Consider the following 25,438-nt stretch of genomic DNA (forward strand, 5'->3'; position numbering starts at 1 on the left):
AAGTTCAACCAACATTAGATTAAAATTGTAATATCCCATTCCTTCGATGATTTCATCTCGACTCTTTGTCCCGAGTACCGAGTCGCAGTTGCATGCTAAACGACCCATCTCAAAGGCCCGGGACACGCTAGCATAAACAGAACCAAGGATTGCTTACTTCTGGTTCTAATCCACTTGATCATGCTTAGTGTACCGGTCGGTGTACCAGTCCCTTTCCCCCTTCTCCCTTCATGCTCATGTGGCCTACACAACCCTCGTGCTATTAACTTTGCACAATAATGAATGGATGATTTGGAATAAAATAACCCTATCTGCATCTCGCCCTTGCATCCGGAGATCATATCAGGACGGCCCAGCCCGTCAGCAAGGACCATCTGAATGCTCAAGGGTACTGTACAGAGTACTTGCTTATACATGTACACGTACAGTTCATTGCCTAGATCAATCTCTCCTTACAGGCAATAATCATCCTGATAACCCATCACGTCCTAGATTCTTGCGGTGGAATGAAAAACCATCGATAGACAGCAGAACAGTCGACTTGAGAATTACGAATATAATACTGTAATGTATGTTCTAGGTACCAGTACATACATTGTAAATAACAAGCCCGCTTCTTAAGCGACAGCCGCGGCCCAGCACCTCGGCCAGCCCCGATGCATCTCAGACGTGGGGGCTGATTGGTCCGGAAATCTGACTGCCCGAACCGTATCTCTATCTGAGTACTTACATTAACGTGCCTACAGTTGATATAATTGTACCTTCATATAATATAATGCAGGTCAATAATCATTATATTCCGTCCTGAACAATCTAGATCGGTGGAGGTTCGGTTCCGACGGCCCTCCTCGGAAAGCCCGAACCATGGAACGGGGAAATTGGGCCTTTTCAGCTTCCTCTACCCCGTACCATGGATTACACGCGGGAGAATTCGACGCCCGGCTGGATCCCGAATAATGAACTAGATTGGGAAGGTATCAAGGTCTAGCTGAACAGTGGCGGTGAATGTAAACCTGGTTCTTGGGATGGGCGTTTCTATGAAGTAAGCGGGAAAGAAAAAAAAAAAGTTCTCGAATAATGAATATCACTGCAGGATTTCACCATTCATCGTCATTCCACGGGTGGAAGATTAACCTAAAACAAAGAAAGAACGTACATTCCCAGCTGAATCCTTACACAGCCACAGTTTACGCCATGGCGTGGTATGGTAGGCACTGTGTATGGCTGATTGACTTGTCCGTTTTGCCACCGGTAGTTCGGCAAGTTTCCAAGGTCGGACATCATAGACTACTCAGGAACGGGCGAATATTAATTTCTATGAAGCGCGAATGGCAGCAATAATAATAATGAGATGAATAATATGGCCACCATGCAGGGATCCATATACGGAAAAGACATCGAAGGGCGTTTCACGTCGTACCAATCAGAGTGCATAAGTGCCCTTTTCTGCACATGCACCTTTTATACCTATCGACCAAACAAAAAATCAATAAAAAATCAATAAAGAAAAAAGAAAATTGGGAGTGGAGGACACTAACTTTCCAGTGCTACAGCCCTGGGCCGCATTCTAAAATCCTGATTGGTCCGATCAGTTGGCATTTCCAGGTAACTTGCATTAGCGTGCCCTGCGGAATACGTCATTACAACGGTATTTTTACTGTCAGGTGATAGGTCATGTGATATGTGATATGCCCCGACATGAACCCCGCCTGGTAAGACAAACCAGTCAACTATAACAACGTGTGTTATACCCTCCTGCTCAGGTGTCAGTCCTCGTGCCATGCACGTGTGATAATACACCGATGCAGATGGTCTGGTACAACAAATACAGGGTTGTTTCTTGGGGGTAGTATTTGTTATCTGTCATCTGGACCAGGATGTACTACTCGTTCTACAGGGTATGTACATGCTCAGTTTTTTCGAGAGTACGGGCCGCCCCGATTCCGCGATCTAATGCATGAGTATGTAGAGCATATGTAGCAGGGAGCCTAAAGCACCGAGTTGGCAATACCCCTGTTCAAAAACCCTGTCTTGGTGGTCTTGTACAGAGTGTACGTACATCGTTGCTACTGTTGACTCCGAGTAATTCTGATGATACCTTGCCTAGTCAGTGAATGCAACCTGGACTCGTAAGTATTATGTTTCACAGTGGGCACATTCGAGTACAGTATAATCATTGTAGTATACTCCTGTCGAGATTGTATACCTTTGGTACACAGCGGCATACAGTACCGTATCTGAAAATGAGAATACAACAATACAATACTGTATCGTATATTTTAAATTCGCCACGTTTTCCTACCCAGTCGGCGCGGTGCATTGCCGTCCGCGTCTTCCGTTGCCGCCGACCCACCTTGTGGATACCGGGCGTTCACAGTGTACAAGAACTTGCTATTGAAGGTCAGCTGAAAACGATTTCAGCTCTATAACTATGCCTCACTACACTAAAAATATAGTAAATATAGCCAATATAATTCATGTGCAAGCCCAGCATATCTCTAGGAGCAACAGAGGTCGGAATACGCACTAAAAAAACTACCACTCATAATCGCACCCTGAACCATGGTTCACACTGGACTCTTAAAAAGCAAAATAATCTTTTTTACTCCAATTAGACGCCGCAAACCCTAAGCTTCCGTTACGGCGGTCCGTAACCCCCCGGCCCGCACCCTTCTCGGCAGCCCGCAGGCCTGTTCGGTCATGTGACCCCCACTTTTGTAGTAATCTGTACTCCGGAGTAGTTACCACCACGTCAGGGGCTCGATAATTGTCGAATCGAGTACGGAGTACATAACAACAACTTCTTAATAAATTAATGTACCGCTTCCCTCCTTTCAGCTTTGTGCCTTGGCTTTGTCTTCATACGTACAAAAAACGAAAGTGGTCGTGCTCGGCCGAATACACTAACACCACCACTAACTCTACAAGCGCGTCTATTGTTGACGTGGCGAAGATCCCACCCACTATTCTCATTAGTACTTCCCCTCAAAGAAACCTGCTCATTCATTTGCTACTGACTTGACCCCTCCGAGAAAAAGAAATATCTGTCAGTCTCGAGTCATGTTCATACTTGCTTGCTTACATGCGGTGTGATGACACCGCGTCTACCGGCCTGTCACCCGACATGTTTTCTTATTTCCTTCTGTTTCCGGAGTTGATGGCGCGCATTAGTCGCTGGCATTAGATCTCGGATTTCTGTCCTTTCTTTCACTTGGTGGTTCAGTCGGGCTGAGCGGGTGTCACGAGGGTTCGTTCCATGTGGAAGGATGAAAGAACAATGAGACAAAGGGAGCCGGTTTACTTTCAGCAGCAAACACATTTTCAATGACATTCAATTAGATTAACTAACAGATCATACGCCCGGAGTAGCAGATTAACACGATCTACCAATCCCAAATGATACATACTAATCCCAATCCCACCCCCCAAGCCACGGACAAAACCCCGACTGCCCAATGTTAGCGCCAGATTTAACAATCCATACTGCGCCATGTACTCTCTCTGGAATATGATGCATCGTTTTTCTATTTCTTCATTTCCTGGATTGGCTTCGACGAACCGGTTCGTCTCTCTTTGTTCTCCGAATGGAGTAATGATCCTCATAATATACGCGCGGGTTTGGCGCCCGCGAATAAAGGAGTTATGGGAAGTCTTCTTTTTGCGGATTCTATATTTAAAAGTGATAGTTGATCTGTCTATTCGATATTAGGGCAATCGGTAGATTGACTGAAACAAGCGCGAGAGTTTATTTTTTTATACGTCGTGTTTCTATTTAGTGTATATAGAGTACCATGTGTAGATGTCCAAGGTATGTCTTCTGGCAGACTTTATAGAAATATTTGATAATTGCCAGTGCGAATTGACAATAGGGCTAAACTTGCATGCTGGTATTTGTGTAGCGCATATACTACGGTATCACATAAGAAAACCAAAGGCATGCAAATACAACACACCACCATATTCAGCCCAATATCCATCAATTACCAGTCAAGTTTACTTTCTAAGTCAAAAATTAGAAGTAAACATACGCCCAATGCCTCGAGACCATAATAGGCCCGGATAATACTCCGTGCCAACCAGACTACGGAACCTTCCGATCTCTGGTCCCCAATCCCAACCAGGTAATCTTTGCGCTGCTAAATCTAGTTAATACGATGATTAGTGACATATCCCGCATCCATCTCGTGTATTGGTTAAGTGAGATGAGTCGATCTCTGTTAATCACCGTACTGCACGAAGTACGAGTGGTACACTAGTACAATCCAACATGCAATGCAGGAGAGTATCGTACCCCGTAAGCACAATACAAACGCAAAATTTACTCGTACTGTACACGATGTACAAAGCATCATGGCCAGCACCAATGGTATCATGAGGCTTAGGCTCACCTCGTATCGGCAACGCCCACGGACGCATTACGGGTTAGGATTAGGATTTTTACCGAATTATAGGCGCGTCCAAGTGGAAACTCTGGCCAAGGTTAGACCAAGATCAGACGCCATGGGTCTCGCGAGAACTGTGTTCAGAGTAGGAGTCTGTACTGTACTCTGTACTGTATTCTGTACAAGTACAGGGTCTGCTGGGCCGGAAAGAACAACTGGCCTGATGCACGTAGAGAAAAAGACTCCTCCACTTCCTCGTCAAGATTGCCCATAACTAAATCACGTATCGTGCGCGGGGGTGCATCTGTATTCCGGACTGCAAAAAAAGAGTTTTCTGGTTTTTCGTTCTGTAAAATGGGGTAAAAATTTGAAGTGTGGACAGAGGGAAAGGAAAAAAAAAATGTTAACAGCATGTCCTGTCTGTGAGTGAGACCACACTCCCCACCGAACAAATGCGCTCTCTCATAATAGGAAATGGATAAATGCACCGGATGGGGGGCGCTTTGGGCACGGATGCAGAATTTAGAAAGAAGAAAATCTCGCGTCTATCCCATGTCCTTCAAAGTTCGTGGACGAATTCGCAAGCGTGCAGGTGTGGATAGCGTGTGCCTCCCTGGTGGTCGAATGTGTGGCCAGACGTGCCGTGGAGCTGACGGCAAATCCGACGGGCCGACTGCGGCGCGCGGACAGCAAGCCATAAACAAGATGCAAGTCAGGACTAGCCGGACGGTGGAGGCTTGGGCTTGGTTAGTTAGGTCTCACAAGGGGGCTTGTCCTTGCCCACTCGATGAGTTGTTGGCTTCGAGATTGCTCACTTCATTGGATCGCAACTGGCGGTAAGAAAGAGGGGAGATTATGGGAATGAGAAACCATCGACGAGGGTCAATGGCATCGATGTCTAACGCCAAAATGGGAAACGGATTATCTTACACGAGTTTCAGACAAACAAACCATGCCTAGAGCGTAAAATCTCAGTACCAAAACAAAAGAACACAGAACGAATGTACGGGAAAGGGGCACTGTGTTGGGACAGGCAAGTGCACCAAACTCTTTCAGCCAAGATACCCGCAAGACAAAAAAAAAAAAAAAAAAAACCAAAAACCAAAAAAAAAAAAAAAAAAAAAAAAAGCCAAAGACCAAAAAAAAAATATAAAAAAAACTCAACTCTATTTCATAAACGATCTACTCGTAGTAATTAAGCGCCAAATGAAAGCTCAACTGCTTTCGTTTTCGTTTGAGGACTCTTCTTCCGATTCAGAGCTGGGCTCCTCCTCGCCCACCGGATCGGGCATGACGACGCTATTGAGATACGTCACCTGTCAATCAATCACATGGCAGTTAGCAAAGACCTATCACAAGAAGAGGAGCTGGAATTCCCGGCCATCGTTCAGTAGAACTGATTCGACGATAGTGGGTAAGGGATGTCACACCGCTGAAGTGGCTGGGAAGGGATTGATGAGGGGAACAGTGTCTTTTTTGCAGGGGTGGCTAAGGCCAATAGACGCGGATTGTGGGCAGGGCGGAGGAGGGGGCCAAAAAGAAAGCCAAAATGACAACAAAGGGTGGCTGGAATGGCTTACAAAGGGTTCCATGATGCCAATGAGAGCCGCGATTCTCTCCTGCACATTGGCATCCATGAATTCTGAGTCGGAAAGAGGTCTCCCGATGGTGAAGCTGCGCAAACGGAGCAGCTGAATATTCTCATTATCAGCATCGTAGCCCTAGAAAAAACAGAGGAAAGTTTGTCAGTATGGTCCGTGGAAAAATAATAATAATAAAAGATGGAGATGGGAGTATCTGATTTGCGCAAAGTCGAGTAAGCGACCCGCTTATGCTGTGTAGAGGAGATGCTGAACCATGGAAACAGATGAGACGGCGCAGAAAAAACTCTTCATAGTTTCAAACCCAGTGGGACAGCGGGAGGTCATCTGTTTCCCCTTCCGGACTCCCAAGGAACAGTAAGTGAGTTGCCAAAGTTTTGAGGCATAGAGACAAAGGTCTCTGTTTCCAAGGGGCGCGTGCGTGGAAAGTGTGAGTGGTCAAAGGGGTCCTGACACGGCCGGAACGATCCGCGGCTGCGCTTCCACCAGACGTCAGGCGATGATAGCTATTGGCGACGTCTTTATAATTGCAGGAAATCATTTCGAAATACATGTTTTTCCGTTCGCACGATGTTTCCCTTTCGCACGATGGCCGCCGAATTTTCGTCCGGGTCTCGTGATGCCCAAGCCTAGCTTGGACGCTTATCGGCGAGAAACAATCCCAAAACACACCCACAATGCCGAGTAACACATGCCGGAAGCTCGTTTGAACCGTCCAGATAACTTTTGATGTCTTTTGGTGCCTCTTCGAATGATAATCGCAGATGGAGCTTCTTCCGGTATTCCAGTGCTAACAAGCAGACCAACGATAAAGGCCCTAACGATACACATGCGCCCCGAAAGAAACAAACTTTCTCAAGATTTGACGTCTCCATGCCCGTCTCCGTATCCGTTTCCGTGCCTCGTGATAATAAGAATGATGAAGGGTGTTGGATGCTTGGAGTGGACGCGACAGGATGCGATCATGCGTGCTGAAACAAACTGGGCTGGGCCAACACTTACCTTAGGCTTGACCTTAAGGGCACTCTCCTTGTTGTGGTCGACAAATGTTTTCACAGCTTCCTTTTCGTCGTCGGGTATTCCATTGAGGATTTCGCGCCGCATCTCGGGCTCTTTCAGCACAGCCTTCAGACGGGATGAGTTTTGGTCAATGTCCTCACGAAGGACTGCGAGGGCATTCGCCTCGGGATTCCAAAGTCCGGATCCTAGATCTAGTCAGCCTTTTTCTTCATAATGTGCGGTGGGGAGGGTGTTGAGCAAGTTAGACAGTCTTTCGATGCGAATGGTCGGCCTCGCAGGACCTGGATATACTGAACGGAATCGTGGATATCAAACTCCTGGATCTCTGGGACAGGGTGCATCGCCGGAAGAGCGACCATCACGTATTGTGTACGCTCTCCAAGACTAGCCTTGACACAGGAAAAAGGTGCCTTGTTTTGGCTATGACTTACCAACAAAGCAGGAACCGGGCTGCATATGAACATAGTAGGCAGCGTAAGGTCCTTTCTTACCCGTACGAGACCTGCGAGACTTAGCTGACTTGCAATAGCATATAGCTGAAGAAACGTTCTTACCAGGCAGCTGAAAAATGCGTCTGTGCCTTGTTAGCTTAGTTCGACATTCAAGCGGCAAAAGCGGCATAGAAAGTTCAAAATACTTCAAAGAAACAAAAAGGTTAACATACCTTATACGGAGTAGGATTCTTGCTGAACCGAACATCTCTGTGTATGCGGAAAATCTGAAGCGAACACGTCGATGTTAATGTGGCTCCTTATTCTCCACGCCTACACCGATATTGATGGGTCATCACTTACCAAGTCCTTAGCTGGTAGTTCAGGGATTGTGCTATCCCGCTCAATTAACTTCTCAGTGAGACTCTCAACGAAAGATTCCCAATCTTTCTTCGCAGCCCGAAAATCGGGATCATGTGCTAGCAGTGTCCCCCATCAGCTATGAATCGGTATACAAGTCAACGTTTGTCAGCGCATTACCTTTGAGCCACGCTCTTTCGTTGTTCTTTTCAAGGTCTTCCAAGAAGAGCATTGTATTAGGATGCACGGTGTGATCCTGATACGGCACATCTCCCGCATCCCTGGCCTTGGGCTTCTTGATGAAAACCTCTTTGCCAGGACCCAGACCCGTCTTGACGCCTTCCCTCCACAGCTCCTTGTCCACCAATGATGCCACCGCGTCATCTTCGACATCGCTGCGCTCATCCTCGTCGTTCTTGGTGCTTGACTTGCGATCTTGAACCTTTGTCTGCTCTCCTTCGGCTTGCATACCCAACTGATTCTCCTTCGCTCCAGCGTCTGTGGAAGTAGCGCCGGAGAGTTTCAACCCCGACATCTCCGAAACATCCTGACTATCTTCGTGGGCGGACCCATACACAGAGCCCTCCCGCTCAGATCCGTGCTTAGATTCAGAAGCTTCGTTTTCGGAAGACTCTTGTTTGAAGTATTTGCTCTTTTTGGCGGTGGTTTTGACCGACTTTGTGTCGGCGGTAGTCGAATTGGAAATGTATTTTGGCCTTTTGGACTCCGTCTTTTCGGCGGAGAATGTGTCAGGCGCGCGCCTTTTTGGTGCCGGCGCTGGAGCTGCCGCTGACGCGGGAACGGCCCGAGACGATCGTCGAGGCATGAGTAGTAGCACTCTGACACAGAAGTGGAAAATAAATAATGTAAAATGTAGACCCTGAATCTCCTGTGTACACTGTAGTACTTTCCGAGAGGTATTCGCAAGATATAAGCGGCTATACAAAGTCGAGAGACAAGAAAGCGCTGGCTAATCGGAAGTTCGTGCACAGGCAATACGGCGTTTAATAACTTTCCGGGCCTTTTCAAGGTATTCAGGGCATCTGAAAATAGACATTCAAAGTTTCGGGCGATTCAAGACATGGGGAATAAAGGGAGAGACCAGGAGGCTGGTAACTTCTGGGGCGACTTTCGCGTGGGAGAGGGCGGTTCGCCGAACCGCTTACTAGTGCGCTCCGAAACGATTTTTTCCCCCGTTCGAGAATGGACTTTTTGCTGGACAACGTGATATTCAATGATTGTTGATTCGGGATAATTCGAGAAAAAGAAAATCAAAGGAGGGTTTTCTTTGGTGTCGATTCCTGAAATTCCTTTGTCGGCCTGGCATTCTTTGAGCGACGTCAACCCTGTTTAAAAAAGAAAAAAAAATTGAACAAGAAAAACGAAAGATACCAGAACGAATATAGAATAAACCGGGAATTCATTTTCCTTTTACTTGATGAGCCTGTGCATAAAGAAAACCATGGCCAACATCACGGAACCCATCCCAGAGGCCTTTGAGACTCGCAAGCGCCAAATCCTCGCCGACCTCTCGATCCCAGACGCAGAGTACACAGATCTTTCGCCCAAAGGATCCGTGGACGAGGGAATCCGCGATCTAATTCGCGACGTCAATGCACAGCCCGGCTTAGTGACGACCAGTAGCTGTGCTGGGCGGATCAGTGTGTTTCTTGAGGGGAGGAAAAAGCAATCTCAGAAACCCCCGCAACAAGAGCAACAGCAACAGCAGCAGAGACAGTTCGCACCATCTGGTGGAAAGGGTGCCGGACGATGGTTGTATGTCTCGCATGAGCCGCTGAAAGAAGAGATGAAGCATGGTCAATCATTGCACGGGTTATTTGGGCTTGTGCCGGGGGATGGGAGACCACCGAGGCTGCAGGGCGAACAGGGCCAAGCCCCACGTCTTGTGCGCTTTCATTTTGATCCCATGGTGTGTTAATTTCCTTTTCCTTCTATGGTCTATGCTTTGTTTCAACCTTGAAAGGGTCTCTGTACAGACTGACATGTCTAAAATAGATCCTCCACATCATGACTGCAACACTGCGACACGCAAACCCTGTTCTATCAGCTGGATCCAGTTCGGGTTTCCGAGAAAGCGGCTTGCAGAGTCTTCGCTGTTTGGAAGATAGCGAAGGTATCAGTCCAATTGTTGCTGTCCGCTCATCGGGCCTTTCGCTGGAATCAGTCATTGGCTACTGTGACGATAGCAGCGGAGATGACGGTGGTGAGCTGGTTATCCACAGCCTAGTTACAGAGGAATATCTAGAAATGCTGGTTGCCATTTCGAACGAGCGATTCTCGGTTAACACAGAGCGAAAGGAGAGATTTCGGACAAGCCTGCTCGAGTTGTGCTATCCAGAGAAGACCCCTGGCCCAAAGACAAAAACGAAATCTAGGCCTCCTGGCTGGGAAGACCCTGAACAACGGAGAGAAAGGAAGAAAGCTGAAGGGTTAATGAGGAAAAAGCTATTGGAGAGCCAGGCGAATGCAAGTGATGACACGAAGGGGGAAGACGATTTATGAAACCCGATCCAGTTATAATAGGTCTTAAGATGATACGAGTCTTGACGAGGCGCCAGTCGTCGTGTTATGAAATTTAATAAAAGCAATGGTATTGGTATCTAACCTAGAAGACATTTCCATGTAACCTGATCCCCATCCCAAACGGCCAACGGGAACCAATTAATTTCCCACCTCAGTAAATCCGATTTAAATATGCAGAAAATCCCTCGATTCTAAATAAAAAACATTTGCAGTAACATATCCGTACCAGGGGTTCCGTAAGGCATAGGTTGGCTCAATGCCACAAAAAATGGACAGGCCACTCCTGCCGGGTCTGTGAACGCCGGAATAGAGCCAAACCCGAAACAATAAAGAGAAGAAAAATGATGATAATAATAAAATGGTGATCCAAAATGCAAACCTCTCAATGGCCCTGGTTCGAAAAGTTCGACAAGAAACACGGAGACGACAAAGTGTTCCGATGATGTCCAAGAAATCCAGGCCTGGCGGTCCTGCCCGCAGCAGAAGGACGCAAGACCAGTTCCTGGCCCCAGTTTTCCCCGATACTGCCCAGTCTGTTCCTGGAAAAAGTGCCGCTGTAGCTATGCTGGTTCCTCGGGCGGCGCGGAGTCGCGTATATATCGACATTGGGCGATGATGTCTCTTCTTCGATAACATCGCTTCTTTCGGTACCGAAGGCTGAAATGGTCGTGGTGCGTTTGCCATCGGTTTGGCTGCCCAAAGGAGTGGATCCAATGGAGAGGTGTTCTATCCCGAGTGTGGTCTCTTTGTCCTGGTTGATGCAACCAGTCAAGACGAGACTGCACAGATTGACCATCTCGCATTGGACGGCTTCTTCGAACAGCATGCGCTTTGCGGCTTCCTGTGGCCATTCGAACCAGATGCGTCCGTAGGGAGATTCGAGTCCGAAATCGTCCATGGGAAAATTATTGGGCAATTCGGGGGTTCTCTGCTCGTGCAAGGTTCCTTTGGAGATTAATTTCGCGTAGAACTTGACAATCCTTTGTGAGAACAAATGCAGACAAGACTAACGGAATAAGGGAATACCTACTAGAAGTGTATCCTCGTCAAAGTTTGGCATCTTGACCAGTGTATCAAACGGGAACCACTTGCCCATGTCAGGGAACTTGAGGATCTCAGAAATATCCTCCGAATTGACGCATAGGGTAAACTTCTGTCGTTCGTTGAATGTAGGGCAATTCAGACCGGCGTGGAGGAGCTCGCGCAGCAGTCTCTGATCAAGTCCGATGGTTTTGGTGGTCTTGAGGCGGAATACCAGAGACTTGATGTGACGATTGACCATTTCAAACAAGGTGTTGCGGTCGTGGACAGTGTAGAGCGTCGTTGCGTACCAAGGGAACTGCGGTAGCATATTGTAAGTAAAAAAAGATCCACCAATATCCTAAATTAATTAGTGAACTCTTACCTTGTAAAGCGTACTAATGGTGGACTCATAGGTACGTTGAGGGCACTTTGCACAGAATGGTGACTTGAAAACCACAGTCAACACGCTGCCAACAGACGAGGAGCGTCAGTACTTACACGATGGGGTATCTCAGCATGGCGAATAGCACCAAGAATCTCCTCGCTAGTGAAGAACCCCGAAAATCCTGTGGAATAAGGGTCCCTATTCGGGAGAGCAATCGACATACCACCCTGCCAGGAAACGCACTTCGCGCGGGGAAATAGATCTTTCAGAAGCTCGTCTTGACTGCTAAGCTCCACATAGACGACACGGTTTCCCAGACGAGGAGGACGGCCAGTCTCAGCAACCTTGTTAATACGAGTCACCGCTTCCTGAGCATCCATTACTGTTTCGAACTCGGCATAGCAGTCCATGGTCTTAGCTGTCGAGCGCTCCATGATAATATGGATGGGACAGGGGCTAACGAGACGGGCCTGTCGGCCAAGGAACTGGATGATTTCCTGCTTTGTAATCGAGTAGGGGATCTATACTATCGTCAGTCATATACTTTGGGTGATTTTCGAGAAAACTACCCACGTTCGCAACCTTGACCACTCCCCATTTCCGCGATTGCTGCAAATGAACCGCACTTCCAATAGGCATAGCATCGGGCGAAACAAGCTTGTCCACAGCGGCCACGCCACCAGAAGCCTGAATGATTGAGGTCGCTGACAGATCTTGAGAGTCAGTCTTTAGCAATTTGTTCATGGGATTTTCAGAAGCACGAGGGGTCGAAGGAGATAGAATCAACGGCTGCTCATGGGCTAGCATGCGTGGAACCGGCGCGGGGAGAGGGGTGATGGTAGAGCGACGCTGGCGAGGGCGATACGCCGCAGAAGCCATGCCTCTTATAGGATGAAAGTTAGGGTTCAAGAAATTATCTTCTGGTCGAGAGAGTAGATCCGGGGATACGGGATACTGGTCCTTTTGGTAATCATAACCAGACATAAAGGGAGAGTATGGGTAAGGAGCTCCATATTCAGAGAAGTGAGCATTTCCTTGTTGGTAGGCCATAATTGATACTTCGTTGCAAGAAGTCAGGACTTTATGACGAGTGCTATGGCAAGAGAAACGAGGATGTAGAAGCGACGAGGACTGGTGACATTAAAATATTGTCTCGCAGGGTATTTTAATGGCGCGGGGCTACAATAGCGAGGAGAAATGTGTCGAATTCACTGTTCTCTTATTGTAGCGCCTATTGTCTTTATTGTATTGTCCTCTTGCGGTCTTGTCACTAGCGCCTGAATAGTCGCAGCTTCCTCAGTCCCAAGCCTTTCTATAAGGCAGCATCCTAATTTGCCCAGTCAAGCTCAGTCAGAAATGATTCAGGTCAAAGGGCTTACCAGATCAAAATGTGGGATAGACATGGTGCGAACGGCTTGCATTTGCTGATTGTTGCAAAACAGGCTTCGATAGCTGTTCAGCAAAATGAACCTCTTTTAGGCCAGGACAAAGGACAAAGTATGATAGAGTGAAGGTAGATGGAAAAAGGATATTAGAAAGAAATAGTAGAATGCAAAAAAAAAAAAAAAAAAAAAAAAGAGATATCTAAACAGAAATAATAGGATTGTCCTTTGTTCTACTTTTCTTCTGGAACAAGCTGTTAAGAGGTGTTTTCTTATGAAAGAGCACATACAATAACATACCTGACATAAATCAAGCTGGCCTGCAATAGCTCTTGGAATTAAGTTACATAGATATTCTCTTTCATACGGATTATCCTGGGAAACCGGCGAAACTAACTGGCTTGTAATTAGACAGGACGCTTGTCACCAGTTGGATTTGGTACAATTATGGACAGGTTAAATTGCAAATTCGGGGTTACAACTTCAGGATCTAAGAGGGAACATAGTAATCTGTTGCGGAATGTATGGTTCCCATTACCAGCCTAGATCGCTTGCGCAGAAGTCGCATGCAAGCAACAGAATCGACGCTGAGTTATCATTCGTAAAACGGAATAGAGCAGATCGTAGGCGTTTTAGTCGAACTAGATCGTAGATTAGCGAGAAGCTGGTATATGTTGGGACATGACTTCTTACCGGTACGAGGAAAGATTCGGCAACATAACGAGCACGGGCATTCAACTGAGGTAGGTTAGCGTCATCATTCTGTCCATAAACATCTGAGCCTGGTGTGAAACGTACGAAGAGCTTCATCTCCGAGATTTCCTTATCCACCTCTTCCATGAACTGGATAATAAAATCGACAAGCTTGTGCTTCAACATGGCTTCGGTGTGGAAGTTGGTTATCAAGAAAGAAATATCATAGCCCTGTCAGTTCGTCAGCGAAAATTATCGCATCCCATTTGATTGCCCAATACAAACCTTTACTGGCTTTCTCCGCAGGATGAAGAAAGATTCCGCGCGTTGCGTCAAGAACCTCGTGAACTTGTGGACAAGGATATGCTCGATTTCATCTGCCTGCTTTATACTGATGCTCACACGGACACTGTTGACACTGGGCTCGATGAGGACTCTCTCATTCTCGTTGCGCGAAACGGTCAGGGGATTGAGGAGGAGTTCGGGGGACGTGGCAGCCTCGATTTCCGGCACGTTATGTCGTTCGGAGGTTTGCGAAGCGAAGTTAGAAACCGCAAGAGCCGCGGTCAATGACGAGCGGACACATTGGAGGTAAGGGCGCAATGATTGAGACTAGAGGTTGTTGGCATCAACATGGTTATTGGTTCCTGATACTGAAGCTCACCATGATAGGGGAATGCGGAGGTCCAACGGTGTACTTTGTACTGCAACTATCTCCGCCGAAGTGATGATGACACTGCTGATGCGATATAAATGTAGGGATCCGAGGGTATTCTGTCAATCACCAGAGAAATAGCAAGCCCGCACGATAGTTCAGTCTGGAAAGTAAGATGATAGTGCTATCAATGCATCAACGTAGCTTCAGGAGCCCGACTACGGCCGTCCCGCTCGGGGGCGGTGATGTCGATGCTGTTTGTTTGGTTTGCATTGTTTGCATATTTCCTGCCCCACGCCTGCTATGATGATCAATCGCCTCTTGTATCGTACCTGTTACTCTACCCAACGAAAGTCCAGTGGCGGCTTGCTAATATTCCAGACACTCTTGAGAGAGACAATTATCCCGCAAAATGGCTTCGATTCCAGGTATGCCATACTGATTATTGTGCTTCTCTTTCAGTGACTAACCTAGACCGCTTCCGATAAAGTCATTGTCAAGCACCAAGGTAAACGCCACGAGGTCGAGCTCGATCCCTCGTCGAACGGCGAAACCTTCAAGTTCCAGTTGTATTCCCTCACTGGTGTTGAACCTGAACGACAGAAGATTTTGGTCAAAGGAGGTCAGCTCAAGGATGATACGCCCCTGTCTTCTCTCAACGCCAAGCCGAATCAAACGTTCATGATGATGGGCACACCCTCTGGAGATGGGACCGTTAGAGATTTGGGACGCCCTAAGGAGACACTGAAGTTCTTGGAGGATATGACCGAGGCTGAGGCTGCAAGGGCAGAGGGCGCCACTCCTTCCGGTTTGCAGAATCTTGGAAACACTTGCTACCTGAACTCGACCCTGCAGACCCTGAGAGGTGTTCCCGAGCTTCAGGATGCGCTCCAAAACTACCAGCCATCGAGCTCCGGTGGATCGTCGGGAATTGGTGATCTCAGCAGCTTCGGTCTAGGCGGCCTGGGTGCCTCTGGGGATCTCACTGCTTCCCTCCGGGACTTGTTCAAGCAAATGTCCGAGACGCAAGAGGGATTCCCGCCGCTCATGTTCCTTAACTCATTGAGAACCGCTTTCCCCCAATTCGCCCAGAAGGACAGGAATGGACATGGTTATGCTCAACAGGATGCTGAAGAGGCTTGGTCGCAGATCTTAGCTCAGCTGCGGCAGAAGCTGATGGTCAAGGAAGGTGAAGGGTCTGAAGCATCTTTCATTGACAAATATCTCGCTGGACAATTTGAATCGGAAACCGAATGTGATGATGCCGCGGCGAAGCAAGTTGGGGAGCAGCCTACAAAGAGCTCGGATATCTTCTATAAGCTTGACTGCCACATCGGCAAAGATACCAACCACTTGCATGATGGAATCATGGATGGTCTTGAAGAGAAGATTGAAAAGAACTCGCCAACCCTCGACCGTAACGCGATCTATACGAAGCGCTCGCGCGTCGCGCGACTTCCCAAGTACCTGACAGTGCACTTCGTTCGGTTCTTCTGGAAGCGTGAAACTCAGAAAAAAGCAAAGATTATGCGCAAGGTTTCATTCCCCGCTGAACTTGATGCCGTGGAATTCTGTACCGAAGAACTCAAGAACCAACTTGTGCCCGTCAGGAACAAGCTACGCGAAGTTCGCAAAGAAGAAACAGATATGGAGCGTGCTCGGAAACGCCAGAAGATTGCCCATAGAGATGAAGAAGAGAAGCAGGCAGTGGGAGCATCCAGCATGGAGCCCATGCAGAAAAAGAAGGCAACGGAAGAGCGCAAGGAGTCCGGAAAGGCAGGTGATAAGGACACGGAGATGACAGAAGCGTACAAAACAGATGCGGAGTACGAAGCAGAAGCGGCTGCATCCATCCTTGCTGCTAAGAAGGAACTTGCTGCCCTCGTCGATCCCAAGGTCGCCGCTGAGGCTGGAACGAACCAGTCTGGTCTTTACGAATTGCGCGGTGTTATCACTCACCAAGGTGCCAGTGCCGATAGTGGTCACTACACGGCATACGTGAAGAAGCAAAAGAGCAATGGCAGCAACGATGACGGAAAGTGGTGGTGGTTCAATGATGACAAGGTCACTGAAGTGGAGGCTGAGAAGATCGAAACACTTTCTGGCGGAGGTGAGTTACCGTATATACATGTGAAGATGAACTACGCTAACATATATTCTTAGGTGAATCCCACTCTGCACTTATTCTTCTCTATCGTGCGGTTGAATTGCCCACTGTGGAGTGATTGTTCACGGACTATGCGGCAAATGGTTATTGTTAGGGTCTATCGAACATAACTAGGACATATGTCTATTATTATACTTAAATACATAGAAAGAAGACACGATTCCCATGTTATTCTTGTTTACTTCTTGGACAAACCAGTTCTGTTCGTTTGTTGGAAAACAAAGTCGGATATATTTACCACAATCTTGAACATTCATGCCGGGGAATTTCAAATGTGATAGATTTCCGCATATCTTTGACCGGGGTATATGAGACACGAAGGCCAAAAACAAGAAAAACAGAATAAGACAAAAGGACCAGTGGGTTAAGAGTATAAAGTAGGCCAGCGAGTACTATCACGTGACATCCACGAACCAACCTCGGTATCTCAGTCGCATCAACCTCCCCTCGATCGCGACGTGCAATTGCTATATAACCACCATGTTCAGCCCACGCGCAGCATTACGGCCCCAATCCCGCGTCCTCAGCGCACCAACGCGCCCAATATCCCGAATCCCCAGCTCCCCCACCCCTCTCCCGCGATATACCAGCACCATCGCCTACGCGAACGTACCCTCCAAACGCTCAATATGGCTGCGCCGTCTAGTCTATGCCACAATATTCGGCGGGCTAGGTATGCTCGCGGGACAGCGGATTGAAGAGAAAGTAGCCGCACCGCCGGTGCCGGGGTCACTGGAGGATAAAATTGTCATGGAGGAATTGCTCCGGATATATGAGAAGGCTACTCCGATTGTTATGGAGTTAAGGAGTAATCCGGATTATGAGGAGTCGAATGTTTACCAGAACTATTCGGAGGAGGAGAATAAGCATCGGTTGACGGCGGGGCCATTGAGGGGGAGTAGGGGGTTGGCGCTGCAGGTTGGTCTCTTCCTCTACGCATGCGCATGCTGTGACTCCATTCCAGAATGGCAAGCCTCTGACTGACCAACTGCACAGAAAGTATTCTATAACCGCAAAGAGCAAGAATCCATCAGCGTCGTCTTCCTAGGCGAAGGCACTGAAGGCTGGCCCACAATCACTCATGGCGGCGCCCTCGCAACCGTCATCGACGAAAACCTAGGCCGCGTGGCACTACGCAGCTTCCCCGGGAAAACCGGCGTCACTGCAAACTTGCAGCTCAATTACCGCGCCCCCGTGTACTCGGGTCATTTTTACACTTTCCATTCGAGACTGGATCGGGAGAGGACTACGGAGAGGAAGGCTTATGTTACGGGGGAGGTTAGGGATCCGTTGGGTGGACTTTGTGTTGAGGCGAGTGCGCTTTTTGTTGTGCCAAAGAAGTTGAAGCTTAAGGAGCTTGGGGAGGAGTATTGATGTTGGGTTGTGGTTGATTCATCGCTATGCTGGTATACCCAATATTTCGCTTCATGGGTGGAGGGCGGGTATCGTCCGATTTGATCTTGTTTCTCAGGGCGCAGAACTACCGGAAATATGCTCTTAACGCACTTGGGGCTTTTTACTATCTTCTTTATACATAATTCAGAACTATAGGCCATTAGGGTGCATTGATACTGCTGATATCACCGCATGAAAAGTTCAAAGCATACATATTAGGACGAAGAACAAAGATTATCATATTTGCAACTGAGAATAGAAAGCATGCGATATGTTTTAGTCAAATTACGTCCGATTAGAAAAGTTGCGGTTGTAACTGAAAATACTATTCGCAAATCATGACCTACGGGATCAATCAATATATCATCCCGAAGCCAGTAAATCAGAAGGGGAGTATGTATTACTCAGAAAGGCAATAGAAAACAGCGCCAGACGCCTACGCCATGCTTGTCAACCACGGATATAATCAGATGCAACAAACGATTCGAGAACAGGGGTATAATCAAATAGCGCGAGAAAAGAAATATAGAAGAAAGTAAAGTCTATGCCACAGGAATGCCACACCATCACAATCAAGTGTTTTCCACTTGATTCATCGCACTCCTCCTCGGTACAAATGCCAAGGTACTGTGGGAGCTTGTCGACTTCGATCTCAAGCGTCTGTCGTCCTTGCGAAATCCCCGACTTATTCCACCACCCAGGCCTCGTGCAAGGGACGCAAAAGGCGATGCTCGCCAGAATTCGATATCCCCTTCGTGCTGTTCATCTCTGGGGAAAAGGTCATTGGATAATCTTGACGAATCAGCCGGTCCACTGCGTGGCCTATCTAGAGACCTTTCACGTGAATGATTTGGGGTTGGCGAGGTCCAGGGCACCGGAATTTTGACCGTTATGTGTTCAGAGCAGATGCAGCCACACCCACTGGGGCAGGATCGAAATTCCTGCTCCTGTCCGGGTGTTGTAGTAGTCTTGTCTTCGCTGCTTTGGCTCGAGGTTTTCGAGAACCATGCCTGATGGCAGATAAAGCAACTAACATGGCCGCAATTAAGGCAGGGAATGAGCATACCCTCTATCACCTCTCCGCAGATTACACAAGGGAGACTGACGGGGAGCGACTGTTTAGGCCTGCAATTTGGACAGGTGACATTAGTTCCTTCGGAAGGTTTTGCTTCCGCTGATGCTTCAATCGAAGGTGGTACTGAGAAAATTGACATCTGGAGAGAATGACCACATCTGGAACAATGTCGCTGGATTTCGAGGCCCTGGTTTTCCGGGTTGTCTTCAGCGGATTCCGAGTCACTGCGGACCAAGGTTGGAAATGAGAATGATGCTCTAGCACGACGGTAACTGGAATCACTTTCGATAACCCCACCTATTTTGAGAACTTCGCTCTGTTGAACTGGTAGTCCCCAAATGGAAAGCAAACGAGAATAGGCTGTACGGTACGACCTGTAGAGCCAATCCTTCTTGGGATCCAGAAACGAGTCTTGGGAAGGCCCTAAGTTATCAAAAGCCCCTTGGTTTTTCATGCTAACTTTAAGCCTCACTTGCTGTTTGGGGACAGCTTGGGTATTTTCGCTCCCTGCATCAGAGTGTGTTTGCGAATTGAGTGCAGTCGGGACCATCAGATGGTCAGTACTGTTCGCCGGAGCCTTCGCTGGGAACGCGCCATTGGGCCATGCAATGGACGCATTTGGACTGCCGCTTGGGCTTTGCTTTCTCCTACCAAAGGCACTAGTTGGAGGAGAGGCTGATGACGGACCAAACGTGAAAGATCGAGAAAGCGAGGAGGCCAAAACTGAACCAATACCGGAGCTACTGCGTGGCTGTGATTGTTGATCCGGAGATGTTGCGATTGAAACCGTCTGACTTGCATGCTTCCTGTCTGCAGATATGGCACCTGGTCGAGAGGTTGCAGGAGGAGTCGTGCCTGTCGAATAGGGTGGAGAGGTACCGCGCCAAGTTTCGCTTGACGAACGTCCAGAGCTCTGTGCCGCGGATAACATGTGGCTTTCCTTTGACGCTGAACCGACAGGCGTAACTGCTTCTTGGGATTTATTCTGCGCTGCTGCAGTCTCAGAAGGAGCATCCAACGAAAAAAGAGGCTCCATGTGCCTGGGAGTTGATCCACCGTACCCACGTTGATCACGAGTAAGGTTTCCCTCGCTATTAGATTCATGAAGGACACAAGAGAGCATAGCAACCATCTGTACATCACCAATGCGCTCGAAATGATCGAACAGAGCTGGGATAAGCCAAGACCGACCGAAAGGGTGATTGCCCCATTGAAGGCCTTTCCCCGCTGCTCCGTTGAGAAACTGGATCGGGTTTGGGGCGTCGAAGCTCATGTTAACAGCGCTATCTTTTTTTTGCGTGGACCTGAAGGGACGGCGCTGGAAGACTCCGTGTCCAAATTGGAACCCTGGGCTTTGTTGATTGAGCAATATAAGTTTGACGAGGCCCCAAATCTGGGCCAACTCATGATATCCGGAATCAAGGGCCACCGAAGCATTGTGGGCACAGACATCCACGCTCTTGCCGCATATCCGGTATTTACTCGCCAACTCGCGTTTCGCTGGTAAGAGACCGCTAAGATCATGTATTGACACCACGGTCTGCGAAGCTTCGGAAGGTTTAATATGTCCACTACCACCAATTGATCTCTGTGAATTGTCCGTTGATCTGGGTCGATGGAATCCAAGACTACCTGCACTGCGCCAGGTTTGAGGAGCCGGGAAACGGGCTGGCAATCCCGACGATAACATGTCAGATGAGCCCGAAGAACTTGATGATTCGGCGTCTGACTCGTCGGAATATTCCGAGACGCCATCATCAGTGCTGGCTATGGTGCCCGTTATTCGAGGCCCGGGAGATGCGGTCTGAAGGCGACCAAATCCCTCGAAAACCTTATCAGATCTAGATAGCCTTGTCATCTCCTTAAACCCGAGGGTCTCGAGCATGGTTGCCGACTTGTCCTTCTTTGGTGGAAAAAAGCATACCAAGCGACCGTCATTTGCCCAGAGCGCACCACAGGCTTTGGCAACTGGCACCATCACGTTGGCGTTAACCGGCCTAAGGAGCTCTGAGCTCATTCCCAGATCCTGGCTATGCGACAGCCCGACTTCGTCTTCATCGCTCGAGTCATCGCCTCCCAGCCCACCATTAACAGGCGATTTCATTGTCTCGGCAGTTTCTCCTTGAATCCATGCAATGCTTTCTTCCAAAGTACTTTCGCCCAGAAGGTAACGGACGGCTCCTTCGAGACATCCTCTCTTACGAGATAGATAGGATTCTGCAATGGTTTTCAAATCTGAGATCAACCTGGCAGCGAGCTGATCTGTAACGGCTGCTGTTTTTTGGATGTTAAAAACCGGTATCGACGCCCTAGGGTACTCGACCGGAAACTTTATATCCGCTTTCAAGAAAAGGGATGTACTGTCTGTACCCCACGGTCCATGCAACGATATTGTTGCTTTCCGCTGCCTCACATCAACCGATTCGAAGACGACTTTGGTAAACTTTTCCCCGACATGCGAAATTTCGTCTCCTAATGTTTCAATGTCCCATCCCGCTATCTTGACGCCGCGCATCCACGCAATGGGATTGGTCTCAGTTCTGATATTAGTTTTACCCCGCATGCCTACTCTTGAGTCCACATTACCGCCCCAAGTACGAGAATATGGCATTGAGATGGTGTTATTCACCCCAGCGCCATCGGGGAAACGCGGCTGCGAGCCGGCTGATAGACCAAAACATGTGCCATCAAGATCTTCCGGACCATCACGAAAAGTCTTGTAGACTGCACCTGAACGAGTGACATTCAAGTTGTGAATGAATGATTTCCCTTTCTCGTAGCCAACACGCCGCAAGACATCGGGCTGCACCCTGTGTAAGCGAAGCTCCTTATCTGACCCCCAAGAAACAAGCTGGAATTCCCGGTGATCGGTCTCGTTTACTACCCCGCCTCGAGGTCTCCAAAGAAATTCTTTAACCTGACCCTTGTGTCCTGGAAAGCTATGTACCAAAGGGAGTTCATCGGTCGTCGGACCGGGTTCTTCTCCGGATCTGCGACTATACAGATGGAGGTCGCTATTGCCCCTTTGGGGCATGGCCAGCACGCCCCATCCAAACGGGGTATTCCTTGCACGCCACACAGGAAATGGAGTTCTGATTAACTTCTCCGGTATGTCGCGTTCCGCGGTATAGTCCCAGAACTTGACAGTCCTGTCCAGCGAGCAAGTCACTAAAGCGCCGGGACGTACGCGGTTCCAGTCAACGCCGTAGATTTTGGTACTGTGCGCTTCAATAGATCGAATCGGAATTGCCCCCATTCTATCATCCCATATTCGAAGGAATCTATCGTGTGAACTTGCGATGACATGGGGGTCTTGTCGATTCCACTTAACCTGGGTAGCCCCAGCAAACCAGTCGGAAAACGTGATAGCCGGCCGTGAGGGTGTTCGTAAATCCCAGCTGTGAACAAAACTATCGACAGAGCATGTTGCGATAACGTCCGGATGGTGAGCTGAGAAGTTGATATCGGTTATAGCTCGGGAATGGGCATGCAATACATGTTCAATGGAATTTTGCGAAGTATTCATAGCCAAGTTCCACACCAAAGCTTTCTGATTCGACGTGCTCACAACCCAGTAATCGCGAGCGGCAAACGGCGACCACTGAACGTCTGCGACTTCCCATGGCGTATGGTGTGGGAGATACCGAGGCGGCGAGTACGGAGAATCGAGATCGATGATATGGAGACCCTCCTTTGATGCCAATACTACATCTCGTCCACATGGCGATATGGACATAGAACCAACGGGCTGTTCCACATGGAAGGTGCTGTCCTCGCCAAAAGTTGGACTCTCAAAGGCCGATGTCAGAGGCCTGGCCTCCATTGAATTGGACATAGCTATTGATGGGAATCCACGGTTTTCCTTGACGAATTCCTCCACACCCTGCCGTTCAACTGTTGTCCAGGAGTTCCCCGGAGGATGGCCGGGCCTCTCCAAATATTATATAACGGGATGGTGGAGGAGGATGATTTAAGGAAATGAACGATGCTCTCATTTCAATGATACCCATGGAATTGTTGTTGACTATGTGAAATGCAAGGACCCGACGCTGTCGCTTGCGCGCATTGCGGATTCGAGAAATCAATCGGATAAGAACTAGACCGGGAGGGATTAATTACTTCCAAGCGCGGGAGTGCAGCTAATGCAAAGACAATCCAATGTTAGCCAGTACATATAGATAAGGAAGGGTTGTCCGTATATATAGTGCAAGCTCCATTGGGGATCTAACAACTTACCTCCACAATGAATTCGACGTCTGTGCAGATGATCTATACGGAGAATAGATTATGGATCTCTCCGCCGAAACGAACCTAAGTTGCTGTGGAGAGAGCTGGAGAAAAAGAAAGGATCACAGGCTGCAGTCGAGGTTCATATCGCTCGCCGTACAAGCTATGGCAGGCGGTGAGGAATCCTGACGCAGTGCCCCTCTGGTTACATAAGGCGACGTCGAAGAGCACCCCAATGGTAACTTAGACTTTGCCTTGGTCGTTTTGGCGATTTAACACACGACTTTGTTAGAAAGACGCCAGCGATTCGTGGCTTGTATATTTCTGTATTTCTTTGCTTGCGTCAAAAGGAAGGGGATTCCACCAGAACTCAGCAGCGAAAGAAACCATACATCCCACCCTCGCGGACGATAAGATGGCGTTGCCAAAGAGAATTATAAAGGAGACCGAGCGTCTTATGGCAGAACCGTGAGCTATTTGCACCCCCGGTTTCTTTGCTATGGCGATTGCTGATGAATCACCCCTTAGGGTCCCTGGTATCAACGCCGTGCCTCACGAAGAGAACCTGAGATACTTTGATGTTTCGATTCACGGACCTGTGCAATCTCCATATGAGGGTAGGAGGCCTCCGCTATGGCATATTGCTGCTGGAATGTCTTATAACACTTTCTTGAAACAGGTGGCATTTTTCGCCTCGAGCTGTTCCTGCCGGATGATTACCCTATGACTCCTCCCAAGATTCGATTTTTGACCAAGATCTACCACCCCAACATCGACCGCCTTGGACGTATCTGCTTGGATGTCTTGAAGAGTAAATTCCCTTTATAAATTGGCTTGAATATAGCTCGATATATAATTTATTAACATCCGTTTACAGACAACTGGTCGCCTGCTCTACAAATCCGCACAATCTTGCTCTCGATCCAAGCTTTGCTTGGTGCACCGAACCCGGACGACCCTCTCGCCAACGACGTTGCTCAACGCTGGAAGGAGGATGAACCAGCTGCTATTCAAACTGCAAAGGAGTGGACGAGAACACATGCTATGACTTGAATTGTTGGAAGCAAAAGTTCAATCAAACCTGTTATGACGAAAATACGAATTACTCAGTGACGAAGTGATTATGACGGGGCGATTAACATGGCCATAGACTTATTCTTTTGCTTTTTGGCAGGCAAGCTGCCGTGCTACCCGCGCTCTCGGTCTTCTTTTGGACTGGGGAGCATTCCTTATCCTCTATCTTGTATATAGCGTCCCTAACAACTATTCCATAGCATACAGCAGATCCAGGGCTCTCATTTCAATGTCTTTGTTGTTGACGATTGAATTTCTGTTATAGATTAACAGGACAATTGGTCCTTCATGAAATGGCTGCAATTTTCTAATCAACATTGACAGAATTATCGTGAGTAGATATGATAAATTCCCTGCTAGTATCGCAAGTCCTGATATAGAGTGAATGCGGTTGCATCTAACCTGGTTATTCACTATTCCCATTAATTCACCAAGCTCACCTTTTGAAAAGTTTGCAATGAGCATATTAGAACTCTTCAAGAACCATCCAGACGATTAATACCTCTACTTAACAGCCATCTACTCCCAGATTCTCAACGATGAGCTTGAAGGCTCCCATCGACGTTGGGGACGCAGAAAGTAAAGATTCTGGTAAACAGACACTGGAAATTACGATTGAGTCTTCGGCATTTTCAGATTCTAACAGCGATGACGACCAGGACATAGAGGAGACACGAAAGTAAGCAATTCCCTACTACTTCCAAAAAGATAGTCCCAAGCTAAGAGAACGGGTTTTCAGGCCTACGGCCGATACGAACGAGACGAATTCCAACCTAGGGCTGGACAGTTCTTCCGACGTCACAGCTAAACCACTCGAGGACGCTCCTCACTCGAAAGACGAGAACAACGACAGCCTATCGCCTCCAAGTAGCCCGAAAAGTTCCGGGGGCCACAGCTCAAGAAAGCGCGATTCCTTTCTGAAGAGATTTACCGTATTTGCTGGGATCCCGGGACAAACAGCAGTTAATTCTCAGCGATCCAGTCTGTACTCGCTCACTGGTTTTGGAGACTTTCGGCGGTTTTC

General features: G+C 48.1%; 8 protein-coding genes across 8 annotated transcripts; 4 read left to right on the plus strand and 4 right to left on the minus strand.

The window, feature by feature from the left end:
* Window positions 1-5,596: 5,596 nt before the first annotated feature.
* On the minus strand, window positions 5,597-8,620 carry EURHEDRAFT_451880 (DUF2461 domain-containing protein; the record flags this gene model as incomplete). Its single annotated transcript, XM_040783983.1, has 8 exons — window positions 5,597-5,698; window positions 5,963-6,103; window positions 6,986-7,188; window positions 7,435-7,505; window positions 7,558-7,577; window positions 7,668-7,721; window positions 7,798-7,913; window positions 7,975-8,620. 8 exons carry the CDS (start codon window positions 8,618-8,620, stop codon window positions 5,597-5,599), a joined length of 1,353 nt encoding a protein of 450 aa, XP_040640620.1.
* A 636-nt stretch (window positions 8,621-9,256) lies between these two features.
* On the plus strand, window positions 9,257-10,317 carry EURHEDRAFT_452025 (tRNA wybutosine-synthesizing 3 family protein; the record flags this gene model as incomplete). Its single annotated transcript, XM_040783997.1, has 2 exons — window positions 9,257-9,724; window positions 9,811-10,317. 2 exons carry the CDS (start codon window positions 9,257-9,259, stop codon window positions 10,315-10,317), a joined length of 975 nt encoding a protein of 324 aa, XP_040640621.1.
* Window positions 10,318-10,410: 93 nt separating this feature from the next.
* Window positions 10,411-12,413, minus strand: EURHEDRAFT_497009 (uncharacterized protein). The gene is made up of 5 exons (XM_040785687.1): window positions 12,320-12,413; window positions 11,860-12,267; window positions 11,744-11,806; window positions 11,369-11,677; window positions 10,411-11,308 (listed from the first exon to the last, which is right to left on the minus strand). The coding sequence occupies exons 1-5, from the start codon at window positions 12,383-12,385 to the stop codon at window positions 10,721-10,723; spliced, it is 1,434 nt and encodes a 477-aa protein (XP_040640622.1). The 5' UTR covers window positions 12,386-12,413; the 3' UTR covers window positions 10,411-10,720.
* Window positions 12,414-13,351: 938 nt separating this feature from the next.
* On the minus strand, window positions 13,352-14,681 carry EURHEDRAFT_410729 (actin-related protein 2/3 complex subunit 4 family protein). The gene is made up of 6 exons (XM_040781433.1): window positions 14,486-14,681; window positions 14,107-14,433; window positions 13,927-14,052; window positions 13,822-13,866; window positions 13,429-13,769; window positions 13,352-13,372 (listed from the first exon to the last, which is right to left on the minus strand). The coding sequence occupies exons 1-5, from the start codon at window positions 14,486-14,488 to the stop codon at window positions 13,761-13,763; spliced, it is 510 nt and encodes a 169-aa protein (XP_040640623.1). The 5' UTR covers window positions 14,489-14,681; the 3' UTR covers window positions 13,352-13,372; window positions 13,429-13,760.
* A 129-nt stretch (window positions 14,682-14,810) lies between these two features.
* Window positions 14,811-16,932, plus strand: EURHEDRAFT_410730 (ubiquitin-specific protease UBP6). The gene is made up of 3 exons (XM_040781434.1): window positions 14,811-14,904; window positions 14,967-16,586; window positions 16,640-16,932. The coding sequence occupies exons 1-3, from the start codon at window positions 14,889-14,891 to the stop codon at window positions 16,699-16,701; spliced, it is 1,698 nt and encodes a 565-aa protein (XP_040640624.1). The 5' UTR covers window positions 14,811-14,888; the 3' UTR covers window positions 16,702-16,932.
* Window positions 16,933-17,103: 171 nt separating this feature from the next.
* On the plus strand, window positions 17,104-18,287 carry EURHEDRAFT_410731 (PaaI family thioesterase). Its single transcript, XM_040781435.1, has 2 exons — window positions 17,104-17,561; window positions 17,640-18,287. The coding sequence occupies exons 1-2, from the start codon at window positions 17,124-17,126 to the stop codon at window positions 18,015-18,017; spliced, it is 816 nt and encodes a 271-aa protein (XP_040640625.1). The 5' UTR covers window positions 17,104-17,123; the 3' UTR covers window positions 18,018-18,287.
* Window positions 18,288-18,610: 323 nt separating this feature from the next.
* EURHEDRAFT_452377 (Mtc5p) lies at window positions 18,611-22,948 on the minus strand (the record flags this gene model as incomplete). The annotated part of the gene is made up of 1 exon (XM_040784028.1): window positions 18,611-22,948. The coding sequence occupies one exon, from the start codon at window positions 22,946-22,948 to the stop codon at window positions 18,611-18,613; it is 4,338 nt and encodes a 1,445-aa protein (XP_040640626.1).
* A 611-nt stretch (window positions 22,949-23,559) lies between these two features.
* Window positions 23,560-24,751, plus strand: EURHEDRAFT_410733 (E2 ubiquitin-conjugating protein UBC13). The gene is made up of 4 exons (XM_040781436.1): window positions 23,560-23,808; window positions 23,869-23,957; window positions 24,020-24,151; window positions 24,218-24,751. The coding sequence occupies exons 1-4, from the start codon at window positions 23,756-23,758 to the stop codon at window positions 24,391-24,393; spliced, it is 450 nt and encodes a 149-aa protein (XP_040640627.1). The 5' UTR covers window positions 23,560-23,755; the 3' UTR covers window positions 24,394-24,751.
* Window positions 24,752-25,438: the final 687 nt, after the last annotated feature.

This window comes from Aspergillus ruber, assembly GCF_000600275.1.
Source record: "Aspergillus ruber CBS 135680 unplaced genomic scaffold scaffold00007, whole genome shotgun sequence".
Classification (NCBI taxonomy): Eukaryota; Fungi; Ascomycota; class Eurotiomycetes; order Eurotiales; family Aspergillaceae; genus Aspergillus; species Aspergillus ruber.